Source organism: Orbicella faveolata, unplaced genomic scaffold, assembly GCF_042242905.1.
Source record: "Orbicella faveolata isolate gen_17 unplaced genomic scaffold, um_ofav_v1 contig_34, whole genome shotgun sequence".
Lineage (NCBI taxonomy): Eukaryota > Metazoa > Cnidaria > Anthozoa > Scleractinia > Merulinidae > Orbicella > Orbicella faveolata.
The window spans coordinates 6841778-6853860 of NW_028301563.1; the positions used below are offsets into that span (position 1 = coordinate 6841778).

Genomic DNA, 12083 nt, shown 5'->3' on the forward strand with positions numbered 1-12083 from the left:
TGTGCACATAAATGCGATGATCAATCATGTCTTCATATATCTTTGTCCGTAGTTGTTGCTTTATAAAACGTCACGAAATGTCTAATCTGGTTTAGGTCCTTGTTATGTAGGGTTTTCGTGGATTGGAGTGGCACGTCGCGTCACGCTTTCCAAAACGAGAGCTTTGATCATTATTAACTTGGAATTTGTTTTATACCACAGCAACTGAAAGACCAGCGAACTGAGGATCCATGTTGTTTTCCTGTGTAGCTTTACCGACGTTAAAAATAGAATTTTCGAGGGAAAATTAAGCCCATCTACAGGGTAAGGTCACGTCCACACTATGACTGAGAAATTTGGAAACGGTTTTTTCAGTCTGAAAACTGAACGCATCAAATGTTTTCCGTCTACGCTACGCCGGAGGAATTTAAAAAACGTAACCATTACCGGTCATTTTGGATTTGTGTTTGAGTAAAACCACCTGATTATTGTGATGTCCTCGTTTTCGAAAAGCTCCGTTTTGAAAACATTTCCGTCCACACTAAGGTAAACGGCCGACCTCGATCTTTTGATTCAGGCCAGTTTTCCCTGACAATGACACTTAACTGAGTCTCTTTTTACTCTAAAAAGTCTTTGTCAACTGGCTGTCGATCGCGCGCAAGTGAAAACTTCTTGTTTTCTTTTGTGTCATTCTAATCATGAAGTAAACTTATTAAAATTGATCAAAAATGCCCTACACTGACTTTTCGCGGGGCAACCTGAGAAGTATCAATATTACTGTGGCCGACTCTCCTTAATTTCGAATTGTCGCCGTACAAACGACCCGTGCCACGGGGGTCAGGATTTCAAATTGTCAATGACGGTTGCAATTGGATCCGTTGCTGATGAGGTGCGGCCGCGGCTAGTCACGTCGTGAAATATTGCGCTTTATTAGCAATTTTGCAGCCTCAAATATCGGAATCCAGAGATGATCGAGGAAAATGGACAAAGTAGGTAATTTAATAGCAAAGCCATTTCTGGTGGAAAAAGCACCGTGGCGTAAATTTCAGGAGGTTCTTTTCCGCCGAAAGCAAATCAGGTCCTGAGAGAGATTCCAATTAACCTTCGCTTTCCTTCTTAAGGTGGAAAACCGACCTGCTCACAAAAAGCCTTAAACCGGCGTCAAGAAGCTTTTAACGCTATAAAGTCAGTAAGAAACGGCAAAAAGACAACTTAAGTGAATCTAAATGAAATTTTATAGCCAATTTTGTGCCATTTTAATCGACAGAAGTACTTCTCATACAATCGTCATGTCTAATTATTTAATACGCTCCTGTCGATATTATGACGCGCGCCTACTGAGCTTGAGCTACCTAACTTGCATATAGTGATTTTAACGGAACAGATACAGACTGCTGGCAGCTGGTCATTTCTGTTAGGGTCCGGCGAGTGTTTACCGGCCAACGCACCCGTGTACTGTCCCAATCCCTTCGCGCCTCCCGTCAGCTTCCCTATCTGTTTTCCCGGGGTGCCTAGTCGATGAATCGATGATCGGAAAAGCAATCGATCAATCGATATCAATCGATAACATTAGTTAATTGGCATCGATTGGTAGTTGCTTCTTTTGGGAAAATTTCACGTGATATTTTACTCGGCTTGTCGACCAAAATGACAGTTACCAAGGAGACGGGGTTTCCGTCACGTCACTCAAATAAATCGGTGAAACCCCGATATAACGGAAATGACGGCTTTCTAAACTTTCATTCACTTATTGTGATCGATGTTAAAAATCGTTCTTTAAAACCAAGAAAGTTGAAATTTTCCCGAACACAACAGAGCTATTTAAACATTCTTTTAATTAAGTGCACATTTCTATGTGTACTTTGCATCAAATTTTGATGCCCCTCATATGCGAGGGAATTTACCTTAAAATTTTCCTTGGGAACTCAACATACGTCCATATTAATTCATTTAATATATTACAAGGCTACCCGAGCGGGCAAGACGGCCGGAGCTATTCTAGCCTGCAAGAACGATATAAGCGTAGGCTATATAGGGCGATGTTTAATCGATCCCTGAGGACTTACTTTATTTTGCATCATCAGGTATGCAAACTAGACTACTTTACTAATCAGTTTTCAAATGGGAGTTATGTTTTTATCGTATCTATAACAAAATTCTTGTTCGTGATCAGTTCTCCGCGCGCCTATTTGTCACGTAATCGGTGCGTGATCACTTGGGTGTCCAATTACAGGTATCCAATGTGAACTTTTTGTAATTGGATCCCTTTAATTGGATACCCACGTGATTCCCACGTCAATTGCGCGCTCTTTGATGGCTTCCTTCTCAATGTTTCCTACAGTTTTCAAAACTTATGAGAAGCGCCACAAAGTTTTTCGCTCAAAAGAAGTTCTCAAAAGATATTTTTAATTCCGAAATTTGTTATAGATACGATTAATTAGTAATTGGAACTTGTATCGTACAATTCAGGGAATAATTCGTGCTCGTAATTACAAATCTGCCTCGCGCTTCGCGTTCGTCCAATTTTGAAATTACTCGCGCGATCACGCCCTGAATTGTACTCCACTCGGTCCAGTTACTGTTACTAATTATACAAACAATTTCTCCAAACCAGCACTCTCAGAAGTCCATAGAGTTTGACTGATAACGTGTAGTAGAACGCGTATAAAACTCCTTCACTTTAAACATAATGCATTAATAATACTGAAAGTTTTGTAAAATCGTAAAGGAATGGAACGCACCTTACATGCAAAGTTTTCATTTATACTTCAGCTGTGTCTAACAAACCTAAGGTGCGTAAAGAAAGAGTGAAACGGAATGGGCCCTTTGCACGATCCGGTCACATGGTACGGAATTAATTATGCTGGGACGCAAGTTACACAGTGTGACTTTCAAAACAAAGGAAAGTCGGGCTGGACTGGTACGAGTTCCTTTGTTTTGGAAGTCCTACTGTGCAACTTGCGTCCCAGCATAATTAACTCCGTGACCGGATCGTGCAAAGGGCCTATTGCTTGTGAGGATATCAAGAAGGATTTCCTATTTTTAAAATGGAAAATCCTTCCCAAACTGAAAAGATTTTGTCGACTAAGATCAATTACTCTAGCTGGAAAACGAAGGAAAAATAAACGTTAACAATGATATATGCAAGTTAATTCTAGACTTGTTTGGTTAGTTGTCTCAAAGATCAAAAACATGATTTTTTTTTAAGTTCAGTAGTTCAGCTGCGTGTGTTCTACGTGGATATATACTCTTGACTAAACCGAAAGCCGGCTGTTAGGCAAGTGCTTAACATAGGAAAAAAATTATCTGACACTACAATTATGAAATAAAAAGCCATAGTGCAAATTGCATCTCTGGGAAAGGTGTGAAGAAAAGCTAGATGTTTAACGAAACTTGAATAGGTGGAATACCTTACAAATGCCTGGCAAGTAACGCGCGACTAATTTTTGGTTTCTTAAATGGGGAATATCTCAATTCGCTCTAAATCTGGCCTAATTACCAGTATATCGTGCTCAAAGTAGTTCAGTATTTTACAGAAATGTAATGGCCACATGACCATGGCCAGCTGTGTTGAAACAACAGTCATTTTGCTGATTTGTTCCGGTGTTATAAGATCCTCCCCCTCCCCCACAGCTGTTCCCATGATCTCTTCCACTGCTCCCACCAGAGTACCCTCCACCTCCACCACCTGCTACAGTTTCCCCACCACCACCACCACCACCACCAAATCCTCCATCGACATCGTTTCTTTTGGCTCTTCCACCTACTCCTTTTTGAAGAAATCCCTTGCCTCCTTCTCCGCCCTTTCCAGTGGTACCATTAAAATTCTCTCCACTTCTTCCACTGGAGTAAAATCCACCACCACCACCGCCTAGAGGAAAAAGAAATATAGACATAATGCAGTATAGTGTGTATCTTAAGTGGTATTATACCTTGAACGGACGTTTTTCACATATTTTAGTACTATATGTAGTATTCCCTTGTTATCTCTTTGTAGCGGAGCTCCGGCGGCTCAAGCAGCTCCCACCGCAGCACCATATGTACTCATAGGAACTCATGAATCGCTTTCCTCATGGTCATCATGACTAGCGGTATTACTCGAGGGCGCGTACTCACGACGACGACGACGACGTCGCGCAACATGGCGGCCATGCTCCAGCTAATAGGTTGACCGAGACATGCAGCTTTGGTTCACAGCGTACATCTTTGATATTGGACATCGATGTTATGGTCAACTGACACCTGTCAAAACAAGGTATCCACTGACCTGTAACACGTGACTATATCGCAGGCTCACGTTTAGAGCTTGTAAATCACTCGCCTAACGCCACGTGATTTGCAAGCTTTTCTCGGGTCCTCCCAACATCCCGTGGGGGGTTATTGCGCCGGTAAACCCACAGAAAGAGTGGTCTGTTACCCAAATAAAATACCGGAGAAGCAGCTGATGTTTTCAACCATGTTTTTCCAGAACATTATTAAGGAGCAAAATGCAATGTTAAACGTTACTTTCTGTAATGGGCTCAACGATAAGATTCCTGTAAAAGCTGACAGTGCTAAATTGAAATTAATTACATTGTATAATCTTACCTGAAGTACCATCATCAGCCGTCTGTGCTCCATGTCCATTGCTGCCTCCCGACCATGATCTTTCCCCAGGGTTCCCTGTTGTGCTGATGTTGGCATCGCATCCTGCATGTCTTGAGGATACCATATCTACGCCTCCTCCACCTCCAGCTATTATCAACGGCGTGTTGCTTCCTCTCACTACAAAGGTTCCGCCACCGCCCCCTGAACCATAGTCATAATTAATGTTAATTCCTCCTTCCTGACCAACAAGGATTTGAATGATTTCACCTTTGCATAAGCTGAAAGTTCCGATCATTCTTACACCCCTTCCTCGGTACTGAGAACTTTTAGCGTGATTATCGTATCCCCCAGCCGCACCTACTGCTTTTACTTGATAATCACCAGTGTACGGCACATTCCACTGTTGAATACCACGGGACAGTGTAACTTGACCGTCATGATCCTGGCCTGTGTAGTGACTACCTAGTGTTTTTGGACCATTTCTTCCACTCGCACCGAGATTTGTAAAGACTGCACTGAAAGCTGGGTAATAACGAGAGAAAAGTTAATTGCAGAGTTCGATTAGAATGACTTGATTCGTTGTACAAATACTTTCCATCAAATTGGAAAGTGAAGCTCCTTAATTAAACATTAATTTAATTAATGCTGCCTCTCCTTTCATTTTCAGGCGTTGTTTTTTCACATTGAGTAAATAAGTTAATTGCCCGTTGCGTGATAGGATCTCCGCCCGGCCTCTGATCTATGCCCCAGGGAATTTCAATTGACTACAGTAAAAACGCGCGAGTAAGAACCTAAATGTTTTGAAGTCTGGCATAATTGGGGTAGTTAATGCGAATTTACGGTACATAGGTTCTTAATGTTTTCGAAGGATATATAGTTGTTGATTACTAAATCAATAATATATATGACAAACAAGGTGGAAAAGAGTTGTTTAAAGGACGAAAACTTTAAGCCAAAACTGACTCCGCAGTGAGTAATTAATAACGCGAATGCGATTTTAAAGCTACTCTCCGGACCAATTGCCCGAGGAATTTAAGCAATTGCTAAGAGAAATATTTGCTCTACGAAAAAGCTGTGGGTATTCTTAGTTTTTAGCGTAAAAATACTATTTCAAGATACTTCTAGCTCTCCAAAGTCTTCGCAAAATAACTCAACCAGGTGTCAGCTATACCACTTAGCTTGCAGCCCGTTCCCCAAGTCTCTGAATCACTTTAACCTGCTAGCGGGCTGCTTTTCAACGCTTGTATTTGTACATCATGAGTGTTCTTTGAGAAGGATAAGAATACGCTGTGACATAGCAGACGATTAAAAATATTTAGGTGTCGTGGTTACCAGTAAAGAAGGTCTTATCTGGCACCCCTGAGTAGAATACTTCATTATCGTCATCAATTTCGTCATCATTTAACAAATAACATAAACTCAGAATTATATGGGAAAGAAATTGATAGTTACCAGTACAATTGATGCCATCTCCCCCAAATCCATCCTTGCAGCTACAATTGTAGGATCCCTCAGTGTTATTGCAGATTGCATGGAGACTGCAGTTGTCTGTTTTGATGGCACACTCGTCGATATCTAAACAACAAAGGTAATGAATTGAAGTTAAGTAGGTCTTATTTGCATCCCTGTGTAGAACGCGTTCTTATGATTATCAATTTCGTCATCATTTAAAAACTAACACGTAGTCAGAAAAAGATGGTTTATGAAGAAGACGTTTATAGTTACCAGTACAATTGATACCATCACCACTAAATCCATCCTTGCAGCTACAATTGTAGGACCCCTCAGTGTTTTTACAGATTGCATGGAGGCTGCAGTTGTCTGTTTTGATGGCACACTCGTCGATATCTGAACAACAAAGGCAATTAATAAGTCATTTCCTAGTTGCCTTTTGCCTCTGATTGAAACCGAGTCTTCGTGCGAAACTGGTTATATGGAAATATTTTTGACCTCCACGTTTTATCTTTTGCAAATCGAGCTCGTTTTCATTTGAAAAGTTTTGCACGAGGACTGACTAGTTTTAAAACAGAAGCTAAGGAAAACGCAACTCGGAAATGGCCTAATGAAGTTACTTGAGGTTTTATTTAATTTGCATCCGTACGCAGAATACTTCCTTATCGTTTACAATTTTGGCATCAGTTGAACATTAACACGTATTCAAAAAAAGATGAAGGTTTATAGTTTAGACGTTTATAGTTACCAGTACAGTTGATTCCATCTCCACTAAATCCATCCTTGCAGCTACAGTTGAAGGATCCTTCAGTGTTGTTACAGATTGCATTGAGACTGCAGTTGTCTGTTTTGATGGCACACTCGTCGATATCTGAACAAAGATCATGGATTACTTGGCCAGCAAGAAAATAAGCACTGGACTATTGAGTATAGACTAACTGGCAGATTTAATTGCTTTCAGGATGTTTTATTATAGTTATCATTTTCGTTACCATTGAACAAATAATATTAGGAACAATGAGTGGTAAACAATAACTAGGAGTGGGGCCTATGGGCTGAAAGGTTCTCAAATCAAAGTGGCTGTGGGCCACTCAACTTGGAAAATGGATCGTCTGTAAACAGTGGAAACTTTGATACCACCGAACTGAGTTTTTGATCCGTAGGCCATATATCATTCATATATCGAGCTAACTAACTGTTTCCTTCGTGAGCTTTTGCGCCACGTGGCATGTAGGGCACATATATCGAGCCAAAGAGGCGAAATATGAAGTCACAGCCTACTAGCAATGTTAAGAAATTGTGCAAAACACAACTGTAAGAGAATACAGGAGACGTGACACCGTAAATCCTTGTCCGAGAGGTTACCACAAGGAAAGTACCGCTTCTTCTCCGATCGCCAAAGCTAAGCTTTCTGAACGCGCGACCAACTAATAAAATCCCTGTATTTCGGGTTCTCATTTCCTTTCCTATTTTTGTTTATTTATTTATTCATTCATTCATTCATTCATTTATTTAGTTAGTTAGTTAGTTAGTTGGTTAGTTAGTTATTGTTCTTCACTTTCCCCGTCAATATGCACAATGTAAGTGATTTCCTCCCCTTAAATTTACTTTCTGAAGGCTTCTTCGTCTCTGGCGTAGCCCATCAAAACTGATTTTTAGTTAGACATTTACGATCATAGGTTCTGGGGTCTGCTTCAAGTAAGGGCTTCGAAATCTGTGATCTTAGAAATAAACTACTGTGTCTGGCGTTGTCTCCGGCAACACAAGGACAGCACTGCGTTTCGTCCCATCAACAAAGTTAAGCCCTGGTCGGCGCGGCGTTAGTGCTTATTTGGGTAACCAAATACGACTGAATAACCCGTGTTACTTCATATCATCTTGCCATCTCCAAATCTATTTACAGTTACTATACCGAAAACTATACGCGAAACGTACAGTTCGGTCTCTCCTCAGTTCCCCTGTCCGTTTCTTGTCTTAAGATACTGATCACAGTTATACTGATTTTGATTTGGAACTCACTTGACCCTGCTGTGCCAAATAACTAGTATTTTTCTAGATACACGTGTATAGTAGTAACATTTTCACTGTATAACTAGTGGAATGTACAAGTGACGCAGTAGGATTTCATATCAAACAAATTTTCTTTTTTCTTCCCTTTTCAGCGGTTTTTTCTTCTTTTTTTCTAGATCACGGAGGGTCGTGGGTTCAAATCCCATCCGGAACTCGGATTTTTTTCCGAGTTGATGTTTCTACCTTGAAAATTTCCTTATAATACTTTTTTTTCCTTTTCTTTTCTTTTTGAACGCATACGCTTTATCGAAAGGTCGTATTTGTTTTCCATTTCTTGTGTTTAAAAGTTCTCTGGATCTTTTAATCATTCGGTCTTGATTGCTTTTCAAACTCACAATATCTAGTCGCTAGTGTTACGTAGGTTTGTGAAAAAAAAAAAACATGAAGACTTTCCCTTACAATCAAATCGCCAAGAAAGAATCATAATTCTTTTCCTTACAATCGAAAAACCGTTTCACTTTCTACCTCTCGAATATTGCAAAATTTACAAGGTGCAAGTGACTGTGAAAGCCTTATGTCAACGGAACGTTCGAAACCCGGTTGCGGGGGGGGGGGGGGGGGGGGGCGGCGGAGGGGGCTTCCATATGAAAAGGTCGGGGATGCTTGTCGTCTCGCTTAGGGATATAAATCAAAGTTTTTGGTGTCACTTAGGGTGTTCAGAACGAAACGCAACGATTTTTAGCTGTCAAAGTATCTTCGTTTTTAGGCTCGATTTTCGAAGGTCTCTCGAATCCGGTCTACTAGCGCGGGCTCCTTTTCTGAACAGCTGCTGGTAATCAAACCTATATATTCCGTTTCAAGTTGTATCTTTAAAGGAATCAAATAAAGCTCGAGTTACGTGTGCGCTCAGATTGGTCTCTTTTGGGGGTTTCATTCAAATTTTCCAACGAGCACCCCTGACTTCTTCATATGGGAGTTCTATCCCCGCATCGAAATTTCTGACCAGAAGTTGCGGAGTGATGGAGTGAAACCGCTCCACGTCTACAACTTGCTTTTAATTTTTCGATTACGTCTGAACATGCATTTTCCGTGGGCGACTATCAGTCCATAGCCGAACCCTCAAGCAGAAACGCTGTATTGTTTCCAGCAGTACTTTGTGCAGTGCAAAACTCAAGTGATCAGTTAAAAACGCGAAATTTCTGGCTGACAGTTAAAATTTTGACCCAGCTTCAGGTATCAATTAAATCCAATGCAGAAGTTCTAGGAAATGAGCGAAATTTTTGTTCAGGCAGATCTGTCCAGATTGCTTCCACAGAAACTGGCCGAAACTAAATTCCCAACTTTCAGTTTCAACTTTCAGAGGTCACGGAACTTAACCTTGTCAAACAGTACCGTAACAGTTTTAAACGATTTTGCTTAAATTTAGGAAGCTCAAAAATGATACTTGTAAGCTCTGTTAGCCTTACCTTTTTCGCATTGTTCCCCCCTGTAACCAGTTCGGCACTCACAGAGATACTGTTTGTCCGTATATCCGTTGAGGCAAATTGAATCATGAAGGCATGGGTTACAGAAGCAAGGGTTCTGATGACAAGAAAATACGCCTCTTCAGTTTCATTTTTTTTTTTTTGTTCAGAGGCGTTTCCACATTTAAATGTCTAAAACTTGCTTAAGTATCTAAGGTCAAAATTAAAAGTGCCGAAAATATATCTTCTGCTCAGAGTAATTTTATCACCTCAGTGCCTATGTACAGAAAGCCTTCTCTCTTTTTAAGATCTTCAGGGTGTTTCGTATGGTCTGAGTCGCTAAGCTCGCAAATAAACTTCTCGTCAGTTGGTGGGCCGATGTTGACGGATACACACACGGGCTCCATTATACATCGATGAGTACAGGCACTACGCACTGATGGTCCCACGTAAATAGAAAGATTAAATCTCTTTATCACGTGAAATTGAAGAGCATATCCATCAATCTTGGTGGAGAATTTAAGACGGCGGCAGAGACCTGCAAATATTAAGAAAGACATTCTTAGTAACATAAAGCGGTTTTCAATTTGAGTGTCGTAAAACCAAAACCAAAATGTAGCCAATGCTAGGCCCAGGAAAACGTATGCTAACAACTTTGGTTTTAGTTTACTTCAGATTCGATGACAAAGTATATTGGAGCGAATTTTCAAAGCCAAGCGTGCTGAAATATTATTAAAATACTCTGAAAAACCAAACCAAACGCTAATTACTTTCGACTGTTGAGTATAAACTGCTGTAATAAGTGTGAGAGTTGAATGAAACATTTACTTCAGTTTGTATAATAAGTTATTTGTACATGATATATTGTTTATGACTTCATACTAACCGGCAAAATTGTCATCCAGTTTAATTTCTTTCGTGACACGAAACGGCAACGCTTTTGTTGCCGTTGAAGCCATACGCAGTAAGTCAACTGTCGGAAATAGTGGGAGGAAGGTTTTAGCTTGAAATCAATAAATTATAAAGTGTTTTGCAATTTCAGGGGCTTAATTTGCCGCTCAATCCTTGAGTTTCGTGGATACGCACTGTTAATGGTGAAAAAATTGCTATTTTAAATTCTTTAGTAACACGAAAGGCAAAGAGAATACTAAGCGTCTTTTGTTGCTGTCGAAGCCACATGCAGGAAGTCAACTGCCTGAAATTGGAGAAGAAATGTTTTAGCTTGAAATTGAAACATTGTAAACTGTTCTGCAATTTCAGGGGCTTATTCACTCGGGGGTAGCAGCTCTACTTCGGGGACTCGGCGTTTATGGCGTTATAATCGAGAAAATACGGTGGCTGTTTTCAACAACAAAAATTCTACGAGTAAACAGCGTTATTAGACATAACTAAGCGAGTTGGATCATATAGTTGACGTTAATCGACGAACGTTCTATTTTTCATAATTAATATGAGACATTTTTTGCGTTTTGAGTTTCCAAATTTTTCAGGTATAGAGTGATTCGCGCAATATATATGGTCGAACGACGAGACACGGCGAACATTGAGTGATTATAGCTTAACGAAGAAATGCCGAACTTTAGTAAAAAGTTTTCGAATTGCAACGACGTTTAAGTTAATGGTTCGATTAAAGAGTTTATTTATTGTAGATATATTGTTGAGACTGAGAACAATTGTTAAATAAAACGTAATAATGTGTGATGCATACACAAATTATATTTTAAAAACTTGGAAAGTCCAATTTATAAATTATAATTTTCTCAGCCTACTTGCTCTAGGGCATGTTCGGGTCCAAGTTAAGTCTGGACAGAACAAATTCAGTAAACTTGCTTTTTCTCTTCATTTTAAGGCGATGTTTTTTGGAAAGGATTTCGCTGTTACTGTAACTAGCTATATAGCTAGCCGTGAAGAGCTATTCTGAATAAAACCTCTTGACGTACATAGATAAGAAATGGAGTTTTACTTACCATAGTGGTCAGCAGCCGTGACGCAGTGAAGCCAGCCTCCAAACACAAACAAAAGGGGAAGCGAAGGAAGAGAAAAACCCATCGTCCCTTAAAAGCTTGTCAGGACAGTCAAATCGCTAATTTGCAGCGAACAGCTCCTTGTATGGAGCTGAACTACGTTACAAGGTTGTCACATGATATGCCGAGCACCAGCTAGAACCGGTTACTCATCCCTCACATCATATCCTATTTGTATCTTGGATGGTTAATGATTATTATTCCTCCGGCTTGTTTCTTCCGGTAGTAATCAATTAATCTATCTTAGGTTATATATAACTATTATTCTGCTGGCCGTCAGATCAGGTATGGCATCAAAACGCGAAATTTATAAATAAAGGAAAAGTGCCCTAAGAGTATTAAATTTGTATGGAGCTAAAAGTCTCGCTCAACAGGAATGCCTTCCTGTTGAAGAAAAATTGAATTTTCTAGGGCACATATATTGCCTTTTAAGTAATTTCAAAAACATTTCGCTCCAGCAGTCTTGAATAAATTAAACAACATTAGCGTTTGTGCAACAAATATTCCGAAAATAAATAGCAACCTTAGTGGTGGGTTCTTTCATAGCGTTTCCGTTGTTTGAATTTGT

At 40.0% G+C, this 12083-nt stretch overlaps 1 protein-coding gene across 1 annotated transcript; it reads right to left on the bottom strand.

The window, feature by feature from the left end:
- Positions 1-1797: 1797 nt before the first annotated feature.
- LOC110059104 (uncharacterized) lies at positions 1798-12083 on the bottom strand. The gene is made up of 8 exons (XM_089270841.1): positions 11459-12083; positions 9761-10029; positions 9495-9609; positions 6767-6889; positions 6292-6414; positions 6019-6141; positions 4567-5088; positions 1798-3850 (listed from the first exon to the last, which is right to left on the bottom strand). The coding sequence occupies exons 1-8, from the start codon at positions 11538-11540 to the stop codon at positions 3510-3512; spliced, it is 1698 nt and encodes a 565-aa protein (XP_089126967.1). The 5' UTR covers positions 11541-12083; the 3' UTR covers positions 1798-3509.